This window comes from Hylaeus volcanicus, chromosome 7, assembly GCF_026283585.1.
Source record: "Hylaeus volcanicus isolate JK05 chromosome 7, UHH_iyHylVolc1.0_haploid, whole genome shotgun sequence".
In the NCBI taxonomy this organism is placed as follows: Eukaryota; Metazoa; Arthropoda; class Insecta; order Hymenoptera; family Colletidae; genus Hylaeus; species Hylaeus volcanicus.
In genome coordinates this window covers 12857104-12884341 of record NC_071982.1, presented here as the reverse complement: position 1 = coordinate 12884341, position 27238 = coordinate 12857104, and the positions used below count along the sequence as shown (strand labels likewise).

Genomic DNA, 27238 nt, shown 5'->3' with positions numbered 1-27238 from the left:
AAAACTATAAAAAAGATTGAATGTAAAGTTCATGTTGTAATGAATAACGATGCATTTATAGGAAATTTAATTGTGCAAGATCTTACAAAATGCAAACAATATGAAATAATATAAAAAAGATTGAAAGTAAAGTTCATGTTGTAATGAATAATGATGCATTTATAGGAAATTTAATTGTGCAAGATCTTACAAAATGCAAACAATATGAAATAATATAAAAAAGATTGAATGTAAAGTTCATGTTGTAATGAATAATGATGCATTTATAGGAAATTTGATTGTGCAAGATTTTACAAAATGCAAACAGTATGCAAAATCTATAAAAAAGATTGAATGTAAAGTTCATGTTGTAATGAATAACGATGCATTTATAGGAAATTTGAATGTGCAAGAACTTAAAAATGCAAACAGTATGCAATAATATAAAGAAGATTGAAAGTAAAGTTCATGTTATAATATTTGTAGGATAAAATAAATTCCTATTTAGGTGCAATTTTTGTAGGCACGTTCGCCAAGATTTTATTTTGCATAAAGATCCGCAGTCTAGCGATAAGTTTCTGTAGCATATATTCTTGCGGCCATATACTGAGGCTTCCTTAGCGATCTAGATACAGTATAGATATTTGTAAGCTCGACACGGATGCTCGGCTTTATTAAAGTCGCACTCGGGCTCGTCGAATGAAAGTAAAGAAACATCCAACGGGTAAGAGTCAAAAACCTTCCTCGAAATTAACAGGTTCAACATCCTGTAGCATCTCATCTCCCAATCCAATAATAAGGAGCCAAACAACAACAATAATAGTAGATTGGGGGATGGCAATCCGAAACATCCCATTTCGAATCTCCGTGCCATATTTTTCGTTTACATCCCTACAATAATTAATTAAAAAAGAAGACCTAGTATTTCAAGTGTGCGAACGCGCCAAGTAAATCTCCTAATATCAAATAGTATTAAAAGCGTCGATTATCTTATCTGTTCGCCAAAACTCGGTTTCCTCGTTCGAGATTCTCCGCGATGGAACGAGCAATTTCACTTAAATTACTCGTTGTACACCGCGCGACTATTAAGTCCTGCGAAATAGAAATCCGCGAAGACCCACGCGTGACCGTTACGTCTGGCACAATTTCAAACCGCTTTTAAGCATCAACGGTTTGAAATCGTGGGCCGTTCGAGCTCGAGGCGAGCTTTACTTCGATCGAAGAAAAATCCGCGAGATTGAACCGAGCGACGGGGACCGCGACGCGTGAGAACCCTCCAGGAAACCGGAAGTGTACGAAATTAGTCCAATTTCGTGCGCGACAAGTGGAAAAATGTTCGCCAATGGCGACCCACCGTTGCTCGGGACACACGTGTGCCGCGACAGGAAATAGTCGATAGTCCCTATCGAATTGTATTCAAAAATGTCCGATTCGTGCAAAAATGACTGATACGTTATCGTGTAAAGGTCGATTTAGACCATACGACACGGGACCGTCACGTTCCGGCAACGACACGTATCGTCACCGACACGACAAAACATTCAAACACGCGTTTCGATGGAACTATTAGGTCGTCCCATAAGTTCGTGCCGAAGACTGTGTCGAAATTTAATAAAAAAACCACAGAAATTTTCTAGTAACGGTATAATGACTATATGAGAGAGGTGAGAGACTATTGTCAAATGAGACAGATTATCTTTTCTTGCGACACTTAAGAGTATGTTTAACATATTAATTTGAGAAATAAAAGTATAAATGGCACGAACTTTTAGGACGACCTAATATTCACACTTAAGGAGGTATCCTGAAGTAGAAGATCTAAAAAAAACGGATTCTCGTGAATTTTTTTAGTATGGAAACAAATAATTAACTCTATCGAACTTTTTATCCTATTTTCATACATACTTGAGTAGTCTGTAGAAATTTTGTCAACAAGAAATATTCAAATTGAGTCGAGTGCGACGCACATTCGTAGAGCACCTCAGAATTAAAACCTGCTATCGACGGGAAAGATGCAGGTCGTACTTTTGGTTTGACGACAAAAAAAAAAAAAAAAAAAAAATTTCATACATTTTTCTTCTATGTGAACTAAGAAAACCCCGCAAAAATGGTGAAATGTGAAATTACTGCAAGTTTGAAAAAAAGAACGAGTTCTTTGGGTGAAAAAAAATCACTGTAACTTGTTGAAAAAGTTGTTTAAAATTTTTTTTTGTATGAATTTTCTTAGTAAAGTCACTGGTATTTGTATAATGTAGATAAGTGGTTGTCAAGTACATACAAAAACACGCATGTATGCAATAAGTAGACTGCGGATCTTGGTGCATTTATAGGAAATTTGAATGTGCAAGAACCTACAAAATGCAAACAATATGAAATAATATATAAAAGATTGAAAGTAAAGTTCATGTTGTAATGAATAATGATGCATTTATTGGAAATTTGAATGTGCAAGAACCTACAAAATGCAAACAGTATGCAAAATCTATAAAAAAGATTGAAAGTAAAGTTCATGTTGTAATGAATAATGATGTATTTATAGGAAATTTGAATGTGCAAGAACCTACAAAATGCAAACAATATGAAATAATATAAATAAGATTGAAAGTAAAGTTCATGTTGTAATGAATAATGATGCATTTATAGGAAATTTGAATGTGCAAGAACCTACAAAATGCAAACAATATGAAATAATATAAAAAAGATTGAAAGTAAAGTTCATGTTGTAATGAATAATGATGTATTTATAGGAAATTTGAATGTGCAAGAACCTACAAAATGGAAGCAATATGAAATAATATAAAAAAGATTGAAAGTAAAGTTCATGTTGTAATGAATAATGATGTATTTATAGGAAATTTGAATGTGCAAGAACCTACAAAATGCAAACAATATGAAATAATATAAATAAGGTTGAAAGTAAAGTTCATGTTGTAATGAATAATGATGTATTTACAGGAAATTTGAATGTGCAAAGAGTATATTAGTATAGTTTGACAGTAAAGTCACTGGTATTTGTATAATTTAGATAAGTGGTTGTCAAGTACATACAAAAACACGCATGTATGCAATAAGTAGACTGCGGATCTCGGTGCATTTATAGGAAATTTGAATTTGCAAAAAGTATATTAGTATAGTTCGATGGTAAAGTCACTGGTATATATATAATATAGATAACTGTTTGTCGAATACATACAAAGACACGCATGTATACACGCATGTATACAATAAATAAACTGCGAATCTTGAATAGTTCCATTAAAACGTGTGTTTGAATGTCTTGTCGTGTCGGTGCCGGTACGTGTCGTTGCCGGAACGTGACGGTCCGGTGTCGTATAGTCCGAGTCGACTTCAACACGTATAGTATTTATACAATTTTTTCGCCGTTCCATATTTCTTAAACATTTTCCCGGTATTTTTAGACAAAGGACATACTACCAAAGTTTGACCAGAAAATCGTTAACGACAGCCTCGATTCAGCGTGACGTAACGTTATTCAAACCGAAAATGATGAAGCGAAACGAGTATCGATGCGTAAAACGCGCGTGCATACAGCTCGAGTGGAAGACACGTGCGTGGAGGTGATGTATGAGCTAGCATAGAAGACAGAAACAGAGGAGAAACTACCGCATGAGAGATAGAAAAAGCGACTGCAAGAGAAGATGAAGAAAGACGCGAAACAGCGAGAAGGCGAACGAGCGAACGAGAAAGAGAGACGCTAAGGACTACAGCCGTTTATTGGCAGAGGTGAACGACACTGCCTATTGCAAGGTGGATGCCTGTATTTCGCATAACCGCTCGTCGTTGGAACGTGCCACGAGTTTATGGGTCACTACATACTGTTTGTAAGTACCTTCACACGAAAATAGTGTGAGCGGTTCGAGTCTGAATTGGTCATGCATTCGGAAGCCGACGAAAGTTGAGCTTACAATTAGTGAGGTTGGCACCCCCAAATGCAAATTTTCATCAAAATCAAATTACATTCGTTTGTCCAACCACAATTTTCATTTCTCCACCTTTCAGAAAAAAGTTACGGTAAAGTTAAGATAATTATAGAGAACAGGTACATCTTCACCGATTTCGATGATTTTTGAATATGTTGTAGAAATCAACATTTTGAACAACTTTTTACCCTATACATATAACCGTCGCTCGTTTCCGAGATATTTGCACTCTTTGTTCAATTAAAAAACTTACAGGTCCTCAATCATACATTGAACGACAGTGGTTGAAGAACCGGCTTACTAACATACAGGAAAGGCAAAACTATTTGATTATTAACGCAAAACTGATCTCATAGCTCAACATCCAATGTAATCAAACGCAAAATGTATCCATACTCGCTCACTTCCGTTTGATTACATTTAATAGTGAAAAACGAAACCGGAATGGTTTTCAACCATAAAATAAATCAGTGTATCATATCTACCGTATATAGTCAAATATTCACGCAAGTTCATTTTTAATCCTTTGAAAGCAGTCCGTTCAGTAACGACGTCAGTCTAAATTAAATTTTTTCTTTATTTAAAAATCAACGAAATCGGTGAGGATGTACCTGTTCTCTACAATTACCAAAGTTACACCACGAACAAGCCATTTGAAGTCAACACACCTATATAGACCTTATTTAGGGTTTCCTTAAAAAATGTGTCTTTGTCCAACAAGTATTTTCGTTTGTCCACCCTCCAGAAGAAAGATACACTTCAATTAAGGAGTCCTCGTTGTCAATCGTTTTGTCAATTTCGTAGCTAATTATTTATGTCTGCGCAGAACAGAAACACTACTGGTTTTGTCCAGATGTAAATAAATAACTACAAAACTGACAGACTGTATGCGCCTGAATGCATCGCTGCATTTTCTCCTTAATTGAAGAGTATCTTTTTTCTGAGGGGTGGAAAAACAAAAGTACTTGTTGGACAAACGGAAAACATTAGTGGACAAAATGTGGCGAGACACATTTTTTAAGAAAACCCTAAAAAAGATCACAGCAAGTTTACTCACTCACACCTACTCAACAAACGCCAATCATTAAATTGTGACGAATGTAACACCCGAATCACTATTAACCATATCATCCTTGACTGCCCCAAATACAACGAAATCAGGAGGAAGTTAAACATCCATAATAGTATCACTGAAGCCAACTATTCTTTCAAATACCAGGACACCTTAGTAGAATTCTGCAAGACTATTGAGTTCTTTAACAAAATGTAATAACTCTGTACTGTTTCTGTAAAAAAAAGAAAATAATAATAATAAAACACCAGAATGGAAAGCAGGAAATTTCAAACCAGACATTAGTAATCTGAGCAGACGTGATCAAGTAATCATCGCTCCAACATTAATCGGCCACACCAGACTCACGCATACCTACTTGTTCTTAAAAGAGAGTGCACCCAAATGTACAGTGTGCAACAAATTCCTCAGCATGAAACACATCATATTTAACTGCCAGCATTTCAATAGAATTAGGAAAAACCTCAAGATCCAAAACAATATAAATGAAATAATGAACTCTCGGGACAATATCAAATACTTAATTATATTCCTAAAAGAAACCAAAATCTATAACAAACTGTAAAATCACAGATAACATGAATTTGCACATGTAAATAAACACACTGTAGTCCCATCGAGCAGCACAATGTAAAATTATACATGATGTTAAATGTAAATGTATAAAGTCGCTCATGACCAGAGTTGTTAATGCGACTTAAAACTTTAATAATAAAAAAAATAAAAAATAAAAAAAAACACCAGAATCTACTAATTCAATTTTCATGAAATCAAACATTGCTTTTCTCATCTCGATTCGATCGTATTTATACCCGATATATTCTAACATTAATACGTTATAATTAAAAAAAGAACTTGGCACGGGACAAACATTTTATAATACTATACGTAATCCGTTTTATTTTCGAGTCACGATTGCAACAACAGAAATAATGGTTTCTGTTATAAATCAACAATTCGTTCCCGTGCGCGACGTCCAACTGCAAAAGATAATAAGCTCGTACAGGTTATGTAAGATTGATTCGAAGGACGAGCAGCAGGGGAACGGCCTGATCGACAAGAGCGGAATTAAAATTCGCAGCTAATCTTCTTTTGCAGTTAGCAACCGTTGTTCTATCGTCGTAAAAGATTTACGAATCGTCGAATCCTTAGTGGGGTCATAAAAATACGTGACGTTGACACGCACATGGCGCGACGGAAATTTGCAAACGATAAAAGTTAGAAATCCAGTTTTCGAACCGTACAGCGTCATTCAATTACTCATACGCGCGATTAAATCATGTTTTGTTATGGAATATTAAGTAGAGTTGTTTAAAAGAACTCGATTTTTATTCGATACCGTACGTTGCTGTCATCGACTCTGTTCGAAACTTATATTGCAGGAAAATCGGTCGAGCAACGTCAACTGACCTCTGCTTTGCTGCTCCTCATCGATTTTCAGAACGTACGTCAATACAAAGTACGCTGGACACATTCGTAGAATCGAAAGTTAATTCTTAAATTAATCGATGAATTCGAATGCTTGGCGCTTTCTATCGCCATTCCATTGTATATTTAAAAATATGAAACAAATTTTAGTATTCGAAGTAGTCCAGCTTAGCTTCGAAAATTTTGAGGTTAAGTTCCATAACTTCGCGTATCAATACATGTATCGAGAATTGCAATGTACCATTCATGAAAACGATAATACGTCAACATAGTTTACACATTTCCTTTAGTATTAAGTAAATTATAATATAAATATATAATATAAATTGATAATAAATTTTCGATTATTTAACGAACTTAGAAAAATTGTTTCAAGGATGAAAATAAAATTACTTGCTAACTATACTCAACAGTATGTATTAGCAGGTTTTTTTACCACCAGGAGTACATTTAATGCGTACTATGATTACTTGATATTAAAATGACAGACGTGTTACCAATTATCTCACAACTTCAGTAAAGTTTACATTGTGGTTGACAAGAATAAGAATAAAGTATGAATTATCTTTGGAAAATACAATGATAATGTACCTTGTACATCCTTTGAGGAAACAAAGGGAACATTAGTGTTCGATACAGTTTACTTTTACTTGTCTTAATGTTGCTTGAGATGGACTTTGTATACAAGTATACAAGATATATACAAGGATATAAGATGTATACAAGTATACAAGATATTTGCGTACAACTATTCCAATAGTTCAAAGAGAATGGTTCAGATGAAGAATTAACAATGAACAAACTAAAGTGTTATGCTGCATATCGAAAAGCATGTTCACAGTCTATAATCAAATTATATTAATTTAAACACCTTAAAGTCATTGCAGTATACAAGTTGATGTTTCTGTACAACTATTCTGATAGTTCAAAGAGAATGGTTCAGATGAAGAATAAAGAATGAGCAAACTAAAGTGTTATGTTGCATATCAAAAAGCATGTTCACAGTCTATAATGCAGGCAGATTATTGGGCATGCTATTGGATATGACACTGAGAATCTCAACTGTAAACGCGTTAGGAAACAAAGGAAGATTTAAAGAGTTTCTGGTACTTATACACGCGCTTAGTGTTGTAAACATAGAATTTTTAAAGGAACTTGGTAGAATAATCGCAACTAACCTTTGAGCTGTGGCAACTGTTGAAGCTCAATGTCTTGAGAGTTACGATAGCGAGACGATCCCTCAGACTTCTTGGACTTCTTTTTCAGAGATCTCTTGGCGAAGGGATCTATCCGGTCCACAAAAGTCCCTGACGACATGTTGGTATTAACAGAGGCACTAAGAGAACTGGAGGGAGATGTACGTTCGTTCCTTGGCTGTGGTTTTCCAGCGTTGGACGCAATTAAAGAGGACTGCGTCCACCCCGAGGAGGCCGCATTCCGCGTCGACGAGGGACAACTCATTCACTCACAAAGGAACAAAAGCGACACTGCACCAAATTACGAAAACTGCACGTGGTGTGTCCGGGCACGATTAACCTACTGTTCAGATGTTCCTGAGAAAGAAAGGGATGAAAATTGATGATCGCGCGTGCATAGCACGAGGACTGTTCACCGCGTAACGGAACGCGCTGATCGTAGGTGGGTTGTCAACCGACGAGATCCATCGAGTTCCCAGTCGACTCGAAATTCCCGAAGAAAATTGCCGGCTCGTCTAATATCGTCCGCGAGAAAAGGGGCGCGATCGTTTGTTAGGCGTTGTCACACGCGAACGCACGCCCTATCGTCGTACGTTGAATCTCCCACCTACACCGTGCAACACAGAGAAGCGGCACGGTGTCTCGTCGACCGTCTAACGTGGATTACGCGTTACCTGAAACTTCCAGGACCCGTGGGACTCTCGCTTCCGTCGTTCCGTTCCTCGATCGCGAGTATTTCGATTCACGGGGCCCCGTATCACTGTGGAACCGCCGCGGTTGCAGGCTTTACCGTGTCGTGCCTGCCTGCGTGTCGGGTACCGAGAGCAGCGAGAGAAGAGAAGCACCGTTACGAAATAGTTGGTCGCTCGAACTCGGAAGCGGTACACGCACCCCGCGAATATCTATCTTCCACAGGGGATGATCTTTCCTCCAGCGCACGCGGTAGCCGCACTTCGTTACGCGCAGCAAAAACGCACGCACTCACTTAAACGCCACGATGGGAGACGACACAGAGGCTCGAACAGCACTCGGCCGCCATCAGCTGCTCGGACCGACGAGCTTCTTTCATTTTTGCCGGAACGACCGACGGACCGTCAGGCCTTAAGCCACACCGATACGTCTTCCAGCATCGTATGTTTTATCACGCGCGCACACAGAGGCCACTACAATTTCGGCATCTACCGCACGTAAAATATCAATGAAAAAAGGAAAAAAAGCAGCTCCCTCGCACCGCCGCCCTCTTGACTTATTGAAAACCCGTCAAGAGGTGCCTTGTGTGCCTGAAAATAGTAATGTGCGCTCGGCAATCGTCGCCCGAAGATTGGCGATCCGACACGAACGCGCACGAATCGCCTAGATCGCGCCACTTCGCGAATCTTTATCGTTCGTCATTCCTCCGTTCGCAGTTTGGCGAAACTCTACGATTACCTGAAGTTCGACGAAATTGGTTGTCTTGTTTCCTCCCTTGAACGTTTTCCAAAGAAAGAAACGAGACGAACGATATCGTCGACTTCGGGTAATGGTGGTCTAGGGTTTTTACTCGACTCTGCTACGTTGCTTTCTCCACTAGGAATCACTAGGAATGCTCCAATCGCGATGTTGATATCCTTCGAAACTATTGGTTCCAAATCATCCGATATTTATGTTTGTTATAAATATTACTGCACCGTAAGGAGAGGAGTGGAAGGTTGTTTACTCTGATAGAGTTGCAATTTATCATTTCAAATGGTCTAGGGTTTTTACTCGACTCAGCTACGTTGCTTTTTCCACTAGGAATGCTCCAATCACGATGTCGATATCCTTCGAAACTATTGGTTCGAAATCATCCGATAATTATCTTTGTAATTAATATTACTGAACCGTAAGGAGAGAAGAGGGAGGTTGTTCACTCTGATAGAGTTGCAATTTATCATTTCAATCGAGTATGAATCTAATCTAGTTTTGCTCAAGTCAGTTGCAAACCTCGATCTATGCATTTTTATATTATACAAGGTGTCCCAAAAATGTTGTAACACCTTGAAAGGGTTTGGGAGATGATTTGAAACAACTTTTTCCTTAGCGAAAATGTTGTCCGGGGCTTCGTTGAGGAGATATTAACGGAAAACATTGACCAATCAGAGCGCTAAGCGGCCGCGCTCCCCGACCAATCAGAGCGCGCGTATGCCAATGGAGCGCCAGCGGTCGTAAGCTATTCGTTAGGTGGTCGCGCTCCACCGGCATCCTCCCACTCTGATTGGTCAGTGTTTTCCGTTAATATCTCCTCAACGAAGCATCGGACAACATTTTCGCTAAGGAAAAAGTTGTTTCAAATCACCTCCCGAACCACCTCTTTCAATGTGTTACAATATTTTTGGAACACCCTGTATACCTGCACTATATCAACTGTAACCCGCGACAACATTCGTGCACTTTCGTATATCCGTTACCCGATTGTGTACGTCCCATTATGTCGAAAAAAATAACGTGAATGATTAAAATATCCAACGGAATAAAAAACAGTTAAATATTTGAACAAAAATAGTTTAAATATAAATGAGTTGCGTACGTTACGTCTGTAGAACGGTGATCCATTCTGTACATCTTTAGCCATGCAGAGAAATTGGAGAGAGAGAAGATGACACGCGATCATATCAAAATTTGTAAATATTTATGACGATGATCGGTCGCAGGCAGTACGAGAAGTGCATGGTCTCCTTCTGAGTAATTTATGAAGAATTACGTGCGAAAATGGCGATCTGTGTTTCGAAGAAATGTTCGCATCGAATGACAGGAATTTTACGAGTATAGTGTTTCGTGGTACTCGGAAGAAAATGAAATCCTAATGCGAGAGAAATTTAATTAGGAGCTTCTGTTTCGACCAGTGCGCGAATGTAGAGTGTGAAATGTTTTTCGTTTATATTTTTTACAAAGAATACACGTAAAGGGTTATCGTGATAATTAATTCGGCTGTTTTCTCATTTACTAAGTACGTACTTGTTTAACGTAATTAATGTGAAATTTTGTGATTAACTAATAATGTTTTAAACGATATTGCAGATACAATGGAACCTGAAAATTCTGTCATCCTGGAATCATGTGGAGAGGATTCGATTTTGATCCAATCTGTGAAAAACATAGTTACAGAGAATACAAGTGTGGAATTAGAAAGCGAGGAAGAATTTTTTGTAATCGCAGATGTTCAAAATAAAGATGAAACTGTAATAGAAGCTTCTAATGAAAAGTCAATTTTAACTCAGTCTGAAGAACGATTTTCATGGTCCAATCTATGTAGAGTATGTGCTAATATCAATCATCATTTAATCCCAATATTTGAAGGAGAAGGTTTGCAACATGACTTATGCAGTAAAATACACAAGTATTTGCCTATACATGTATGTATTTCTATAGTTTTCGACATAAACCACATTTGTGTGTAAAAATATTAGATGTGCTAAAAAATCTTTTGTTACAGGTATCTGAAACAGATACACTTCCGCTACAATTATGTTATCATTGTGCTGCAACATTATTAGCATGGCATGAGCTTTTAGAAGGATGTCTAAATGCAGAAAGACGGTTGTTAGAAATACAAAATGCCTTACAAGAAAAACAGGTACATATGAAATGAAACTGTATACTTTATTTAATAGCTCTAATAAAAAAAAATAATTGAGAGTCAAATTAATGTTAATTTTCCAGAGTTCAGAAGGGTTAGAAGTTTCCATACAAGATACCTCGGTGTACAATGTAGCAGAATCTCTTGTAAGTGCGGACAATTTAAAGCAATAATATTTTCTATAGAATCATTAAAATTTTTATTAAAAATAATATTTAAAATTTTAAAGTAATTTTTGTATATCTTTAGTAGTTTTCTCAATTGTAGCCTCAACAACAAGAAACCATAAAGGGCGAAGATTATGGGGAGTCGACTGTTAACAATTCAGACAGGTAACAACTTCTTTTATTTAAAGAAAATATAGAAATCGATAATACATTGGATCTATATAGTACATACAATTGAACGTGCAGATTATATGCCCTCTGTAAACAAGTTTAAACATAGTAATTACCAGTATAAAAATCTTTCACGCGTAAAAGTACAATAATCGTTAAATTTTTTATTTGTATACATCTAATTACGTAAAAGTATAACTAATATATGCAATGGACAACCAGTTATCCTTAAAGAAAACTTTACATATCGACTATTCCCGTTTGGAATATGGAACAAGGATTGCTGTGAATTCTTTTAATCGAAGCATTTACACATAGTTGTACAAAAAAAAAAAGACTGTTCCAAACAGTCCATACAGACATACAGAGAAAATGAAAATCTATACATATGTGACTATAAGATAACTATCAAGAAAGATAATCATTCCCAAGTGCCATTGATAATTGGGTTGAACAAGAACAAAACTTCTGCATCATTACACCATATCTGCAAATCTGGAGTCAAGCTCTGACTGTTTTGCAGGTCCAGTAGTATGCGGACACCATTTAAGGTGTTCCTAGATGCCCAGAATATATTTCGGCAGCCAAAGAGAATAAAATACCAGCTACAAGAAAGAAAGCCTACGGTTAGCGGAGATTATGATTCGGTATGGATCTCTGTCATGAACTCGACGCTCGAGCAACCTGTCGTAATTCCTGAGCTACAAAATAATGATGTCGATGTAAAAGAAGAGGTTTCCCAGCCATATAAGTCACATAATTTAGAAAAATTGAAACTGGACAGCGAAACATGCAAGTCAGGGGATCCTTCGAATACAGAAAACAGAGACAAAAAAATAAAGGGAAAATGTAAACCTTGTGACAGGAACAACTCTAAAGATTCTTGTGAGTATGCAAAGCACAAGTGTACCGTCGACGTTCAGGAGACTTATCAATGCATCGAATGCGGAAAATGTTTTAAGCTGAAAGATTCGTATTTGCGACACACGAGGATCCACAAAGACGAAAGGCCATTTACTTGTCACGTGTGTGGAAAACAATTTCGCGATTCCGGTGGTCTTTCTCGACACTTGAAAGACGTACACGCGAAACTTAAAAATTTCACTTGCGACATCTGCGGTAAGTCTTTCGCGTCGAAAGCCACGAGAGAAGATCATCGCAGAACGCACACAGGAGAAAGACCTTATATATGCGACTCGTGTGGGAAAACGTTCAAATCGAAAGCTTCCTTATACATTCACAGTAAACTACACACGGATGAGTTTCCCCATCCGTGTTCATATTGCAACAAAAAGTTTCGTAGAAGGCAGGAGATGCTAGCCCATATTACCACTCACACAGGAGAGAAGAATTATGGTTGCGACGTGTGCTTGAAAAGGTTCAGAGTGAAATCGGAACTAGTTAGGCATAAGCTAATTCACTCCGAGAGTAAACCATTTATTTGCGTGAAATGTGGTCTCGCCTTTCGACAAAAACGTTACTTGAACAATCACATTAAAAGCAGACACGTTGAAACTTTACGAGCATGCTAATATGCGTCTTATAATTTCCTTCTACACAGTTCACCGATTATTCGAATAGACCCAAAACATTCAAATCTGGTACATTTATTATTTTTCCAGGTTTGGTCAACCTCAGAAGAGATCCTTCGCGGCATACTGTTCGTGGCATGCGACAACGATGTGTGCGAATAATATTATTGAAACTAACAAATGTACAGTTCCTCAAAAATTCGATGAAACTAACACAGAAGAAAGCATAAAAAGGAAAAGTAACGACTACACCCTGAACATTTCTAACAATTCCAATTGGACAGATTTTAGCACAGATACAATATCATGTCCTAAAGATTGCTCGAACGAGACGGTATCATTGCCAAAAGAACAATACGTGTGCGAAAGGTGTCAGCGTTGCTTTAAGAGAGAATGCCACCTAGCGCGGCACACGTCCAAATGTAAAAGTGAAACAAGAACCAGCGTCGAGACAAAAAATACGAATTCAACCGATGAAAGTATATCCAAACAATCGTATGAGAAAGAGAAAAATTGGAAATTATACCAGAAGCGTAAAAGGAACCGACACGAAACGCATCCCTGCGTGTACTGCGATTACACGTCCAAAAAGAAGAAGTTACTCGAAGTACACTTAATGGAATCGCATTCAGAATTCCTAGAGAAGAAAGACAAGAAGCTGAGATGCGTCGATCGAGAGCTGGTGATGCGTGCCAAGACAGAGATCGATGGAAAAGTCTATTATCATTGCAACCAGTGCGGTAAAAACTTATTTTCACCGTACACATTCTTCTGGCATGTACGAATACACACCGGAGAACGGCCTTACACTTGTCACCTGTGTGGCAAGCAGTTTCGGGTAAACCAGGGCCTAGCGAGGCACCTACGCGATACTCACGCCGGCATAAAGAATTTCCCCTGCGACATTTGCGGTCGAATGTTCACCACGAAGCGCAACGCGGAGGATCACCGACGTATACACACGGGCGAGCGACCATACGTTTGCAACGTTTGCGGGAAGTCCTTTAAGCAGAAAGCTTCTCTGTTCGTGCACAATCGCACCCACTCGGATGTATTCCCTTTCAAGTGTAACTATTGCGAGCAGAGCTTCCGCACGAGACCCTCGCTCGCCGTCCACATAACTAAGCACACGGGCGAGAAGCCGCACGCGTGCGACATATGCGGCCGTTGCTTCCGCATCAAATACGAGCTGAAGCGGCATCGATTGATACACTTCGACGAGAAACCGTGGCAATGCACCGAATGCGATCTCTCGTTTCGTCAAAAGCGCTATCTAATCAACCATAAGAGACTCAATCATGAAACAAATTCATTCACGGTTACCGTGAAATAAAGGAGAAAACTTTCTGTATTTCACTCTCTTTTCAATGTTAATTTCGAGGTAGAATTGAAAGAAAATGTAGGACCTGCTCTGGAGAATTGTATGATATGTATCTAAAGAACAAATTTTCCTGGCTGAATAATAACTGTAACCTCCTAGATCTGAGATCTAATTAAACAGAAGGCATCTCTGCACGTTCACTTTCCCCACGAATGTTAAAAGGAACCAAGAGTTAGATAAGCACATTGTTGTTCGTACCAACCAGAAACTACTGTAGGAACGTCTGTGGCTGTATCAGTCGTGGTAACCGTGTCCATAATCGCGAAAGGTCGCTTCGCGACGCGAGACTCGCCCAAGAACGTTGTCTGAAGAGCCACAGCAAGAATTCGCTTCGCGTTCGATGGCATGATATCGGAATATGTTTGTTTTTACAGGTGGAAGGACGAGGCCGATGGCGTCGCGCGATTAGCGACAGAACACGAAAGTACAAACGGCGAGGAGGTAGAGTACGTCCAATGCACTCAATGCGATATCGTCTTCGTGAACATGAAGTATTTTATAGATCACATGAACGCCGAACACGAGGCTGGTATGCATTACTGTCAGTACTGTAAGCTAGTGTACCACGGTCGAGATAAAGACTTCGAGGAGCACATGTTGATGCATTACGACGGCTGCGATAAACTGAAAGATGTCAGTAAGGATGAAGCGTTAGAATGTGCGAACAATACAAGAAACGAGGATGCACGCAGTGAAGAAGGTCCTACACTAAACGAATCAAAGGAATCCCTACGTTATACTTGTAACTTGTGCGAGAAGAGCTTCACTAAAAAATCTGAATTGAAGAAACATATAAACAGACATTCCGACGTGAACCAGATCCAACATCCAGACGAGACGGAGTTGGTGAACAAAGCGCGGCAGTTGATCAATCATCGAGTCTCGTATAAGTGCGACACCTGCAAGAAGGTAATATTCACGAAACGAGGCTTCTTGCGCCACATTCGTGTACATTTCGATAAACGACCTTGCAAGTGTGATTTATGCGGGAAGTCTTATCGAATCGAACAAGATCTCGCTAGGCACATCAGGGACGTTCACGAGGGACTGAAGAAGTACGCCTGCGATATCTGTGGTCGCGCGTTCGCGAACAAAGGAGCAAAAGATGATCATCGCAGGATTCACACAGGAGAGCGTCCGTATGCATGTGAACATTGTCCTAAAGTGTTTCGTACTTTAAATTCCATTTATATTCATAATCGCGTGCACACAGATTATAAGCCTCACCAGTGCTCGTACTGTGGCAAACACTTTCGAAATAGACAGAGACTAACTCATCACGAGACCACGCATACAGGTATTAAAGCTTTCGCTTGCGAGATTTGCGGTAAAACGTTCTCGGTTAAAGGAGAAGTTGTACGACACCGTGCGATACACAACGAACAAAAACCCTTCGACTGCAAGTGCGGCATGAAGTTTGGCCAGAAAAGATACCTGAGGAATCATATAAAACAGCATCATAAAGAGGCATCTTCTTGGCTGCTGGAGGAGCTACTAGGAAGTAATAACTGAAGCGCGGGTCGTTGAGGATAGCTTCATGATTCAAGAATTTCTTTTTTACGATTATTGTATGTATAGGATAAAATGTACAGTCAAATACGTGTATTCTATTTGTTTGATGCGACTTTTATATTGAAAGGACCGAACCTAAATATTATATATCTAAAATCGATTAAATCACATCGTAGCGATGTATCATTTTAAATACAACCAGACCTTGTTATTACTTGCAAAAATTGATATTTATTTTGAATTCGTTTAAAGAATAAAACTATGTTACAAGGGATATATCGATTAATACGATCTCTTCTATGTGAAAAAATCATCAGGGTCGACTCTAGATCAGTGGTCCACGAACTAATGTGACTTATCACACATAAGTTAAATACAAACAAAGTAATATATTCAATATAAAAATGTATTATAAATTGTATAAACTGTACACATTAAATATTTGTACTTTACGTGTACTTACATCACGGATTTGTCACGCACATGCGGATTGTTTTCACAATAGTAAAAGAAACATAAAGTAACTAGAAAGCATTGTAATCAAAATAGTAAATTTTTATAAAAATATCTTAAGGATCGTTTACATACAAAAATACATATTCCTTTGTTCTCTTTTTAGTGATATCATGCATTTGCTTAATTCGAATAAAAATAACAAATAATGAAAATATTATATCTTAATGAAACCAGCAAAATTATAATATATACCAAAGGTATATAAAGGCTCATTCCTACTGCTGCCATGATGTTCTAACTTTGATTTAAGTTTAGTTTATGGCAACACAAATTAAATTAACAAATGCAAAGTGCTAATACTGTTATTATGCATCACGATCCTTGTTTCCTTTTTTATTAGTGAATCTTATTCAAACAAAGGACCATTAGTTTTTTAAATTGTTGCACCAATGCCTACAATATTTAATACAATATTAAATATTTTTGTTTATGTATATATATATATATAACATCTATTACCTTTTCAATGACTTCTGACATACAATTTTCTTTATTTAAAGAACGGCTCTTTTCACTTATAAACAATTTACTAATATCGATACTTTTCAATAAAATATCAAAATCTTCCAAATATAATCGTCTCATACTATTAATAAGTTGTGAAATATCCACATAGTCCATTGGCAACTTATGTTTCTGAGAATGAAAACAGAAACCAATATATACTTGTAGAATTACTAAGGATATTATTATTTAATAAATATAAGATGAAACATACCAAAGATTTTATTAGGCTCGGACTACCTATGTCTCCTTTATCAAGAGCCTGTCTTCTTTTACGCTCAGCTAATCTAAATTGTCTTTTCTCTGACCGCGATCCTATTATATATCGTATGACCTTTTTGTTCTCTGTATTCTTCAAAGGATCGTATGTTTCTACATATTTCTTAGATATAAAACAATACGTAATAATAATTACATATTCAAAAACAGTATAAAATAATAATAACTACTGAGCGAAACCTGATTCCAATGTTTCATTACAGGTGCGGATAGACATGAAACCGTTTCCAAAGGTACTGTTCCTAAGCTTTGCGGTGGGTCAAATCCAAATAGATAATTTTGTATGTTTCCACTACTGGCACAGTTTGCGACATGAGCCTACAATTTTCTTAATTATAATTTTCAAATATCCACTTTCTACTTTTATATATATTTTACATAATGACTTTTCCGTACCTCGTAATTAACAGTATCAATTATGTGAGTTGTGTCGAATGGACAATGCGATTTTGTAGAATGATTCTTTTCACCACATACTTTCAGGTGGTAAGGTAGCTTGCTCTTGCGAATTCGATGCGTTTCTTCATAAGGACACGTTACTATCGGATTTACTATTTCCATTGTAACCTGAATAATTCGTCGAATGACACGATGAATTATTAATTAACAGACGTACGACGAAAAATAAAACGATAGTCACTAAGTCACCTCTGATCAAGATATTATAGATCAAGAGTCGACGAATGTGGCCACGTGTTGCTTGGCCAAATAACAAAGTGTAACAAAGCAATAAAACAAGAAGTAAAGAAAACCGGAAGAAGCTTCATGGGAAGTTTAGACAGGTCAAATGCAAAATATAAACTAGGAAATATTTCATTTTGTCCTTTAGGGATATTGGAACAGCTGATTGTTTCTAGTCGAAAAGAATTAACATACACCAATGTATTTGTATATGTATATCGTTGTTTATAATTCCAGTGTTACAGAATAGTATATGTAAACATCTATTTCTGGACAAAAGAGGACACAAAGAACCTCTCGTTCTAAAAGATAAGATCCATAATAATTTATTGTCGATTAGTTAAATCTCTGAATGCTAATTTCTTCGTTTTATGTACAAGAATTTTGTTTACTTCCACTAATATGTATATACACACATTGTGTTACACAACACATGTTAATACATAATAAAGAATAAACGGAGTTTTGTAGGCACTTTTAAACGTTGCAAAACGGTATTTCCGCGGAGGGAATCCTTTAAAAATTTATTTTTACTTCTTTGGTTTAAGCTTACACGCTTTGTTCCATTCTGAGAACAGTATCGATCATTCACTTCGAAATATTACAAAAGTTTATTTTACAGAGATTCTAATAATAAAAAATCTATAAATAGACTATACGAGGTTTCTTCTTTACTGCTTTCCGTAAAGGAGAGATATAGTTAGTGAAAAGTCGTTGTTTCGAATATTTAAAGAATATCAATCACGAACATCGTAACATTGAACAACGAAATACACGAAATAAACAAATAAATTTAAATGCAAGCGTTAGATGTATCGAAATATTTTTTTCGTTAAATGAAATGCCTTTATGTAAATATTGACAATTTTTAATCATCCAAGATTGTTTCCAGTGGAAATATTTGCATGTATTCAATTAACTGAAGTATAAATTAGATAATTGTTTTATTAAGGAAACTAATAGAAGTATAATAAATACCACATAAATGATATGGGGAAAGATCATCTTTGCATATGTGGTTTTTGTGTATTTTGAGATTGAAACAACACATCTATAGTTAAATAACCTTGCACGTGCACGTAATACATTGAAAACTATTTATAAACGAAACACCGTCACCGTATTATTGACTGAAATAAGTTGGTCGACGCGACGCAGCGAGCATGGTGTTACAGTTATAAATATCATTTATGTGGTATTTATTATACTTCTGTTAGTTTCCTTAATAAAACAATTATCTAATTTATACTTCAGTTAATTGAATACATGCAAATATTTCCACTGGAAACAATCTTGGATGATTAAAAATTGTCAATATTTACATAAAGGCATTTCATTATTTTTAACGTGAAATACATAGGGTAGAAGTCAAGGAAAGGTAATTTCGTTCAAAATATCTGACATTTATATGCACCCGTGTGTGTGTGTGTGTGTTAACAGCGAGTACACGCGAGTCCCCATGAATTTTCAAAACTGATTTTTTCAAAAACAAGCACTCGCGGGAAAATATTTAATTCTACATCTTCGGTCTATCTTTTCGAAAGCAAAGATTCGTAGGAAAATATTTTATTCTAAAGTTTCGATTTCTATCTTATTATCCTACCACACCCTTTACGACGCGCTAAATACTCTATGATTAAAAACTAAAATGAATACTATTACATGCAATATAAAAATATATGTATATGTATACACGATCCTCTGCATATAAACGCAACTTTTGACTATTGTCAATTTTGTTTGCACATGCTATCGGGCGATACATATAACAATAATCGACGTGCCAGGAAAGAGGTGGAAATCCGACGACGACTGACAAATATACCAGCCTAGTCCCACGCAGTTTTAAAGCAACTGGCCAACCCGAAACTGGAAGGATTCCATTCGTGTGCTTTACTTTAAAACGAACTCCACGTGATCTGCACTCTTAGTACCGCTAATTTACTTATCTGAGTGGAAGTAATTAATTAATACCTGTGTATTCAAATATTAATATCTAAAAATTCGGTAGCTTCCAAATATCTATATAATAACGAATTTTTCTAACTGAGATCTATTGTCAATTTTATAGTTGCGGTATCTCTTTTATTCCTCCTTCAAAAGGTCAGTGACTTTATTCCTCTTCAATATCTCTTTCAGTTGGAGATTGCTTCTTTTGAGGAAGAAAAGAGCCTCTGTTATTGTTTAACGATGAACCGCTAACGCAACTCACGTCTTGTGTCAATTAATTAATTCATTGTAAGAGTACATATCTAAGATCGTCAAAGATGCAAAGGGTTCTCAGCTTTCAAATGGCTCGAGGATTCGGCGAGTCGAGCGAGTTCGTGACGAAACGTATGTGTTTTTCGTTTATCTTTTCCGTTGGTTTTATTTGTATTCTCTGTGGCTTCTTGCTGGGCCGTTTCTCCACGCAAAGGATCATAGAATCCCATGCGGAAAGGAAACGCCTCGAGTTGGCGGGAAATGGCCTCGAGAGCACCGAGTACCTTCAACATCTCCTCCTGGAGCAATTGGACAGGTCGAACCTCGACGAAGACTTTGAAATGTTCGTAGTCGTTCTATTTTAATCTAAAAATGAAAACCATCTTTGTACTTGTATTTAAATGTTTATGAAATCCAGGAACTGGGAGTCCTTCAATTCGAGCGAAGACGATGTACGTCGAGCACACGGAATCCTGTCGAATTTGTCGTTCATTCAGAAGGTCGTGGTACATCCATCGTGCATCGTTGCAAATGCTCGAGGGTCCAGAGAATCTGGTGATTTAAATTCTACAATGTAGCTTTAAGTCTATCGGTTGTAAAGTTTCACTCACTCTTAAATGTTTAGATAGGTATGTTGTTGTGTCAGCTAGTGGGGAAGGTGTTGGTATTGCTTTGGAACTGGCAAAGAAGATGAGTAAGATCCAGAGAGAATACGGTTGGAGTCCTCGTCGATCCCTTATTTTTTGCTTAATTATGGGCTCATCGGATCCTTGTTTAGAAATTCTGACCAGGAACATTTTCTTGCGCTCTAGGATCATGGCTTACGTTATTGTACATCAACGAATTTTGCAAGGTTTGTGCACATTCATCTGTGTAACAAGGAAAAAAAGATTGTTAGTCTTTCGTATATTTGAATTCATTATAGGCAGAGGTCCCTTTACTGCGTCAGGGTCAGATGTAGTAAAATCCGTGGTCTTTAAAGCTGCCAGCACTGTAAAGAATATACATTCTCATAATAACCAATTGATACCTTCGAAAACGTCTTTTAATAATACACGTCGCCTCGCAATAGGTATACCGCATGCAGAATTGTCGTTCATCGTAAGTAACAATAACATGCATAAATGTTAATGCAATGGTTTCTTGTGAAGTTGGAGATTGCTTTTTTGTAAATCTAGAACAACAGCGTCACCTTCCACGAAAACAATCATGAAAGACAACTGCGTAAAATAATTTTAGCTCAGATACTTAGTCAAACCATTTGGAGGCTATCGGAATGCTTAATCATGAAATGGAATCCTCGCTATTTCAACGAAACTGTTTCCAAGGCATTGGAGTTGATAGATAGTAGTCAATTTTTGATAAACAAAGGTACTTGGAATGAATGTAAACAAGTCAAGTTTTAGTTTACTGAATAAAATTGTATTTTTGCTTTTTTTAGATAAAATACAAGAGATCTCGGTCAGATTATTGTTTAACATAAACATTTTAAATGGAATAATCGATGCAATCGATAGCATCACGTATGTAATTTTTGTATGATACATTATATCGTTATGTTTACATAGTTTAACATTTTGGAAGCATACAAAATCTAACTTCTGTTGTAGTCTTCTCGATACAAGGATATTAAACGATTTGATGATGGATTTAGATAGAGCTCTTCTCTGCTCAGATACGAACCAACGATCGAGAACCGACTGGGTAGAGTTTTTTAAATTAGATCATGAGCCTTTCAATGTAATCTCAACACGCCTTAACGAGATAGTAAAATGTTACGAAACAGCCGTCGAGCTGTTACAAAATAAATAATGTAAATGCAATAGTACAAAATACTTAGGTACAAATATTTCTCTTGAACCAACTGTGATAACAGCAGAATTATAAAATATGTATTCATGAATTGGAAATATAATTTACCCAATTCTGTTGCTACCACAGTTGTTAAATGAATAAAAACTTTTATTCATTATTTAAAAATAAAATTTACCCATCTCCGGGTACTGGTAATCAATTATCACTAAAACATTTCTTGTATACCAACATACTTTTTTAACACTTTTACCATATAATTAACTGTACATTCAGGAGTTCCTATTTCTTATTCACTTATTATAAATCATGTAGCCACATATTCAGATGCATACAAGTACAAAACATGTATTACCTCTAATTGTAACAAATAATACGAGTGTAATACTTGCACGATGTATCCTAATTCATGCCTCCTATACCGTATCTTATTTCTCTCTCAAACTGCGAAGCATCGAGCGTTCCTTCGATAGCTTTGCAATCAGGATTGAAAACCGAATATGCGCTAAGTTCCCCTACTTGTTTAGGTCTGGTATGAGTATTCAACCAAATAAATATTAATGCAGATAAGGTAAGGTATACCAGTCCAAACTCAAATTTAATTGCAATTACGTATAATGTTGCCCACAGAAGGAAGTAGAGTAGTTTTATTACTTTCCTTAGCACTGTATATTGCGAATGGTCTACACTATCCTCTGAAGAGATGCTTTCGTTGTCCTGGATATCCTGCAAGCTTCCAATTCTTAATCATACCGTACTTCTGTATACATTTTGTAGTAAATATCGTTTAAGATTTTGTTTGTGCTCGTGGCCACAAGGTTGTTACAAGGCAGTCATTAACTTATTGTTTGGTTCATAATGTATGTACACACGAAGTGCAAGTGTCATACTGCTGTCAAAACAAAACATGCACAATGGAAACGTTGCAAGGTAACCTTACCTCGGCATCATCTGGCGACGCTGGCAGCAGCTGTTCCTCGACAAACTTACCACTATTCCACGGTAAGACATTTTGTATCGCATTCTTAATAGAATTTGTCATCTCTTCTCTTCGTCTCCTACGTCTATAAGCATCAAGTTTCTCTTTTATATCCGTCTCGTGCATAACGAAACGCGAGCGTTAATTTTGGTTAATTTTCTCACTGACAGTCGCGTTCAGTCACGTTTAAGCGACTAACGAAGATTGGCGATTCGTTTCAATAAGCAACGCTCATTTTGCAAAACGATTGGTCGTTAAATGTACTTAGAACGTATTGTATGTGGGTGCTTGTCACGTGCGAGAAAGTTAAGCAAAAAAAAAAAATATCAATTGAAACCGTTACAAATACAAATTTAAATCGTGAAACACGTGTGCATGGATGAAACAAGGAAATATTGATATATATTGTCAGGAGTTAATAGTTGAAGGAACATTGTATACAAAATTTTATTTACCGACGATAAAGGAAGGAACACACGCGGTCGATAATTAGATAGATTCAGTGATCGATAGAAATTTAAAAGTGCAACGCGTTTAGTGGAGCGTTGTTGAGTTTGGAGTTCTTCATGTCGAGAAATAAAAAATAGGTGAGTCGAGGAAGTTTGGATGTTTTAATTATCTAATCTAATATTAATTAAGGTGCTTTAGATTCTAAGGCTTGGAGTAGCTTATCTTCGGGGAGAAACTTTCTAAATGTGTACCATACGTGTGCACATTATTCACAGTGATGCTTTCTAGCACAGGTGTTTAATCATTCTTCCTGTGACATCATCTATTAATAACTATGTCTGTTAACAGCGTTAGATCGAATTTATACGTGCGCTTCGTTAACGCTTCGTCTATTAATCGTGTTAAATAATTACTTATCCCGTGATAATCAAAATCTGCGACGCTGGTTACTTGTACGTATCTAAAATTTGTTTATTTATCTCCAGCGAAGTATTTTGTAACCGACTTCGAAAAGAAGGAGGTTACTCAATTCGACATGTATATATATATATATATATATATATATATATATATATTTTTTTTTAGATATCCATAATTCCAGGAAAATGCGCGACAAGTTGCATCAGAACCTTTATACTAGATAATTCCTCGCATTTGCATAATACTTGCTAATCTCTCTGACACAACAGCTTAGAGTTGTAACGGAGTTCAGAGCATTCCAATCCCTCGTGTGTTTTAAACATTCGAGCTTCCAGGGATTATAAAATTCCTCAACATCATCGAGTCTATTATAGTTTCAAATAATTCTATTATAGTTCTCGCGTGACTCAACACTTCGACGTTCCCGATTTATTTGAAGAGCGACGCGTTACCTACCAAGGATAAGTCTATCACAGGTATTTACATTAGTTTAGAGTTTACATATTCATGAAAATACAGGGTGTCCCAAAAATGTTGGAAGTCCTTGAAAATAGTGGTTCGGGAGGTGATTTGAAACAACTTTTTCCTTAGCAAAAATGTTGTACGAGACTTTGTTGAGGAGATATTAACAGAAACCCCGACCAATCAGAGCGCTCCAACGGCATACTCGCGCTCTGGTTGGTCCGGAGTTTTTCATTATTATTTCCTCAACGAAGTCTCGTACAACATTTTCGCTAACGAAAAAGTTGTTTCAAATCACCTCCACTCTGTATATACAGGGTGTCCCAAAAACGTTGTAATACCTTGAAAGGGGTGGTTCGGGAGGTGATTTGAAACAATTTTTTCATTAGCGAAAATGTTGTCCGAGGCTTCGTTATGAAGATATTAACGGAAAACACTGACCAATCAGAGAGCGCGGATACCGTTAGAGTGCCCGCGGTAGCGTATGAGCGCGGCCGCCTAGCGCGTAGACCACGCCTACCGCGGCCGTTCCACTGGCATACGCGCGATCTGATATTGATCCGGAGTTTTTTATTATTATCTCCTCAACGAAGTCTCGTACAACATTTTCGCTAAGGAAAAAGTTGTTTCAAATCATATCCTGAACCACCCCTTTCAAGGTTGGGAAAGTTCCTCCGCGAAGATAAGCTACTCCAAACCTTAGAATCTAAAGCACCTTAATTAATATTAGATTAGATAATTAAACATCCAAACTTCCTCGACTCACCTATTTTTTATTTCTCGACATAAAGAACTCCTAGGTACAACATTTTTGGGACACCCTGTATTTGTCTACAACATTGCACTGTACTAAAAGTATCGTACAAAAAGTACGTTGAATATTTCTGTGATAGCGTTACCCATCGATCGTCGTTTAAAATAGAAAACAGTATTAGAAACGTTATCTCTGCGAAGTTTATTATTGTATAGTTCAGTTCCCCCCCTCTTTTAGACTCGCCATATTTGACTCGTGAAAGTATTCGTCGCGCAGTGGCGTTAAAAAAATGTTTAATCTAACGTTTGACCCTAGAGGTCTGAAACAATTCCGCGAATTCTACGCCATTGTCCATAAAATCCGTATATGTATCTAGGCCTCGCGGTGGCTGCTTCCATAACCACCTCTTCCAAACACACATGTAGACGTTTGTTTGGAAAGCGCGCGTCTGCGGCTCGAGCGTCTAATCCGTACTCGAAATAAATTGTATAACCGATTATTCTTAACAGAACACCTGGAGATAATACTCAGCCGTGGACACGTGGCGAGGCAGCATGTCCTTATCACCTGTAAGGACCATAAACAAGGAGAGTCACGTCTTCAACAATGGAGGAGGAGGCATGGAACTGACGAAGAACCATAGTTCCGATCATCTGGCCAGCGAGAGCGGCAAGGATGGCCGCGTATTGGTCCTGTACACTGGCGGGACTATTGGAATGATTAGGAATGAACATGGAGGTACAATAGAATTACAAACTTCCTGTTTATTCTCTATGTGTTAGTCAGTAACCATTCTTGCATTAAATAAAGAAAACAATATCAATTACTGAATGTCGCTTGGAACCAAAGTCTGCCCCAAGTTCTAATATGTTCTATAATCAACAATTTCTAAGCTCTGTATTGTTTTGTTTTAGTTCTTGTGCCCAAGGCGAACGCGTTCGTGAAGAACCTGCGGAACTATCCTCACATGCACGACCGCGAGTACGCTGAGAAGCGGTTTGGAAGCATGGGACCCCTGGTGCTTCCGTAAGTGTGTAGATATCATTAGAGCTGATGATTCTCAGCGAAACGCTGGGGAGAATCGGCGGTACTGATAAGATAAATATTACAATTGCGTGACGTGCCTAAGCGTGCCTCTAAAACGTTTCTTATCGCTAGGATGACCGCCACGGACAGCCGACGAGTCGTTTACAACGTGTTGGAGTACTCGCCGCTGTGCGACTCTAGTAATATGACCATGGACGACTGGATCCGTATCGCTAATGATATTAAGGTATAGTTTCGATGCTACCCAAATCATTATTGCAGACCTTGGAAATCATAGGTCAACATTGTTGTAGGTGTTCGATACTCTATCTTGTCACGTTCTTAATTAAGAATTAACATTAATGTTCTCATGAATAATAGCATGGATTTCATCAGAATTTAGACTGATTCTATCTACAGTATGTTTACATCTCGTTTGGCGGTTATCATTTGACCGTTGGATGTTTAATAAATTGTAGCGTAATCGATGCTTATTTATAAATGAAAGTTGCTTTAAAACCTACATTATTTCAGCAATCTTATGAACACTTCGACGGATTCGTCGTGCTCCACGGAACGGATACGCTCAGCTACACAGCGTCCGCTCTGTCGTTCATGCTCGAGAATCTGGGCAAGATAGTGATATTAACCGGCTCTCAGGTGCCGATTTTCGACACCAGGAGCGATGGTCTGGACAACTTCCTTTCTTCCCTGGTGATAGCCGCGAATTACAGCATACCAGAAGTGTGCGTGTTCTTTGGAACGAACTTGTTGAGAGGCAACAGGACTAGCAAAGTCTCTGCTACGTCTTTCGAGGCGTTCGACTCCCCTAACTTTCCACCGCTGGCGAAAGCTAACATTAAGATCGAAGGTTGATTTTTATTAGTTTGATTGATGTTATTTCGCTCTGCATGGAGCGTTTTATCTTCTAAGCAAGACGGGTTGCATTCACGCAGGAGAAAATCTTCGTAGATTTGTGCATGTGAAGATTGCCCCTGAATGACTGCAACCATCTCGACACAGGAGCAAACAGATGCATTCGTTCAGGGGGCAGTCTTGATGTTCTGTAAAAAAATTGTCATGCACAGAAGGTTGCGCCTGAATGACTGCAACAGCTTTGACTCAGAAGCAAATAGGTCTACGTTATATATATTAGGTTGTCCTAAAAGTTTCTTTCGT

The 27238-nt window shown here is 37.5% G+C and overlaps 6 protein-coding genes across 18 annotated transcripts in view; 3 read left to right on the top strand and 3 right to left on the bottom strand.

Annotated features, from left to right (window-relative positions):
- LOC128880363 (serine/threonine-protein phosphatase 2A 56 kDa regulatory subunit epsilon isoform) overlaps positions 1 to 8923 on the bottom strand; it is a 38623-nt gene extending 29700 nt beyond the window's left edge. Inside the window, exons 1-2 of the mRNA XM_054130378.1 lie at positions 8291 to 8923; positions 7599 to 7973 (exon numbers count right to left, since the gene is read on the bottom strand). Coding sequence (XP_053986353.1) covers positions 7599 to 7881 — 283 coding nt within the window. The 5' untranslated portion in view covers positions 7882 to 7973; positions 8291 to 8923. The remainder of the gene's footprint in view (positions 1 to 7598; positions 7974 to 8290) is intronic.
- A 1045-nt stretch (positions 8924 to 9968) lies between these two features.
- Positions 9969 to 16209, top strand: LOC128879226 (zinc finger protein ZFP2-like). 3 transcript variants are annotated; one of them, XM_054128175.1, is made up of 6 exons: positions 9969 to 10581; positions 10653 to 10987; positions 11068 to 11208; positions 11295 to 11357; positions 11479 to 11543; positions 13172 to 14792. In XM_054128175.1, the coding sequence occupies exons 2-6, from the start codon at positions 10658 to 10660 to the stop codon at positions 14412 to 14414; spliced, it is 1842 nt and encodes a 613-aa protein (XP_053984150.1). In that variant the 5' UTR covers positions 9969 to 10581; positions 10653 to 10657; the 3' UTR covers positions 14415 to 14792. The 3 variants fall into 3 exon arrangements, with proteins under 3 accessions (XP_053984150.1, XP_053984152.1, XP_053984151.1); XM_054128177.1 differs by lacking the exon at positions 13172 to 14792 and adding an exon at positions 12073 to 13165; XM_054128176.1 differs by lacking the exon at positions 13172 to 14792 and adding an exon at positions 14837 to 16209 and having other exon boundaries at positions 9990 to 10581.
- Positions 16210 to 16359: 150 nt separating this feature from the next.
- LOC128879231 (uncharacterized) lies at positions 16360 to 19113 on the bottom strand. Of its 2 annotated transcripts, none has more exons than XM_054128189.1 (6): positions 18933 to 19113; positions 17670 to 17840; positions 17454 to 17591; positions 17209 to 17376; positions 16950 to 17126; positions 16360 to 16883 (listed from the first exon to the last, which is right to left on the bottom strand). In XM_054128189.1, the coding sequence occupies exons 1-6, from the start codon at positions 18957 to 18959 to the stop codon at positions 16827 to 16829; spliced, it is 738 nt and encodes a 245-aa protein (XP_053984164.1). In that variant the 5' UTR covers positions 18960 to 19113; the 3' UTR covers positions 16360 to 16826. The 2 variants fall into 2 exon arrangements, with proteins under 2 accessions (XP_053984164.1, XP_053984165.1); XM_054128190.1 differs by lacking the exon at positions 18933 to 19113 and adding an exon at positions 17922 to 18757.
- LOC128879229 (uncharacterized) lies at positions 17231 to 21969 on the top strand. Of its 5 annotated transcripts, none has more exons than XM_054128184.1 (9): positions 19191 to 19332; positions 19742 to 19913; positions 20094 to 20499; positions 20575 to 20711; positions 20782 to 21009; positions 21082 to 21257; positions 21335 to 21527; positions 21598 to 21679; positions 21767 to 21969. In XM_054128184.1, exons 3-9 carry the CDS (start codon positions 20222 to 20224, stop codon positions 21966 to 21968), a joined length of 1296 nt encoding a protein of 431 aa, XP_053984159.1. In that variant the 5' UTR covers positions 19191 to 19332; positions 19742 to 19913; positions 20094 to 20221; the 3' UTR covers position 21969. The 5 variants fall into 5 exon arrangements, with proteins under 5 accessions (XP_053984157.1, XP_053984159.1, XP_053984160.1 ...); XM_054128185.1 differs by having other exon boundaries at positions 20026 to 20499; XM_054128186.1 differs by having other exon boundaries at positions 19742 to 19961.
- A 393-nt stretch (positions 21970 to 22362) lies between these two features.
- On the bottom strand, positions 22363 to 23390 carry LOC128879234 (SAYSvFN domain-containing protein 1). Its single transcript, XM_054128194.1, has 2 exons — positions 22909 to 23390; positions 22363 to 22694 (listed from the first exon to the last, which is right to left on the bottom strand). The coding sequence occupies exons 1-2, from the start codon at positions 23071 to 23073 to the stop codon at positions 22371 to 22373; spliced, it is 489 nt and encodes a 162-aa protein (XP_053984169.1). The 5' UTR covers positions 23074 to 23390; the 3' UTR covers positions 22363 to 22370.
- A 3-nt stretch (positions 23391 to 23393) lies between these two features.
- Positions 23394 to 27238, top strand: part of LOC128879225 (L-asparaginase 1) — a 6145-nt gene continuing 2300 nt past the window's right edge. For 2 of the 6 annotated variants that reach the window (XR_008457586.1, XR_008457585.1), the window contains exons 1-5: positions 24020 to 24293; positions 25543 to 25771; positions 25948 to 26059; positions 26192 to 26306; positions 26594 to 26930. Coding sequence is in view for 4 of the 6 variants with exons in the window: in XM_054128171.1 (XP_053984146.1) it covers positions 25588 to 25771; positions 25948 to 26059; positions 26192 to 26306; positions 26594 to 26930 (748 nt within the window). In the remaining 2 variants the exon portion in view is untranslated. Of the gene's footprint in view, positions 23535 to 24019; positions 24294 to 24705; positions 24939 to 25092; positions 25149 to 25542; positions 25772 to 25947; positions 26060 to 26191; positions 26307 to 26593; positions 26931 to 27238 lie in introns of those variants that run through there. The other 4 variants (XM_054128170.1, XM_054128171.1, XM_054128173.1 and 1 more) reach the window with 4 other exon arrangements.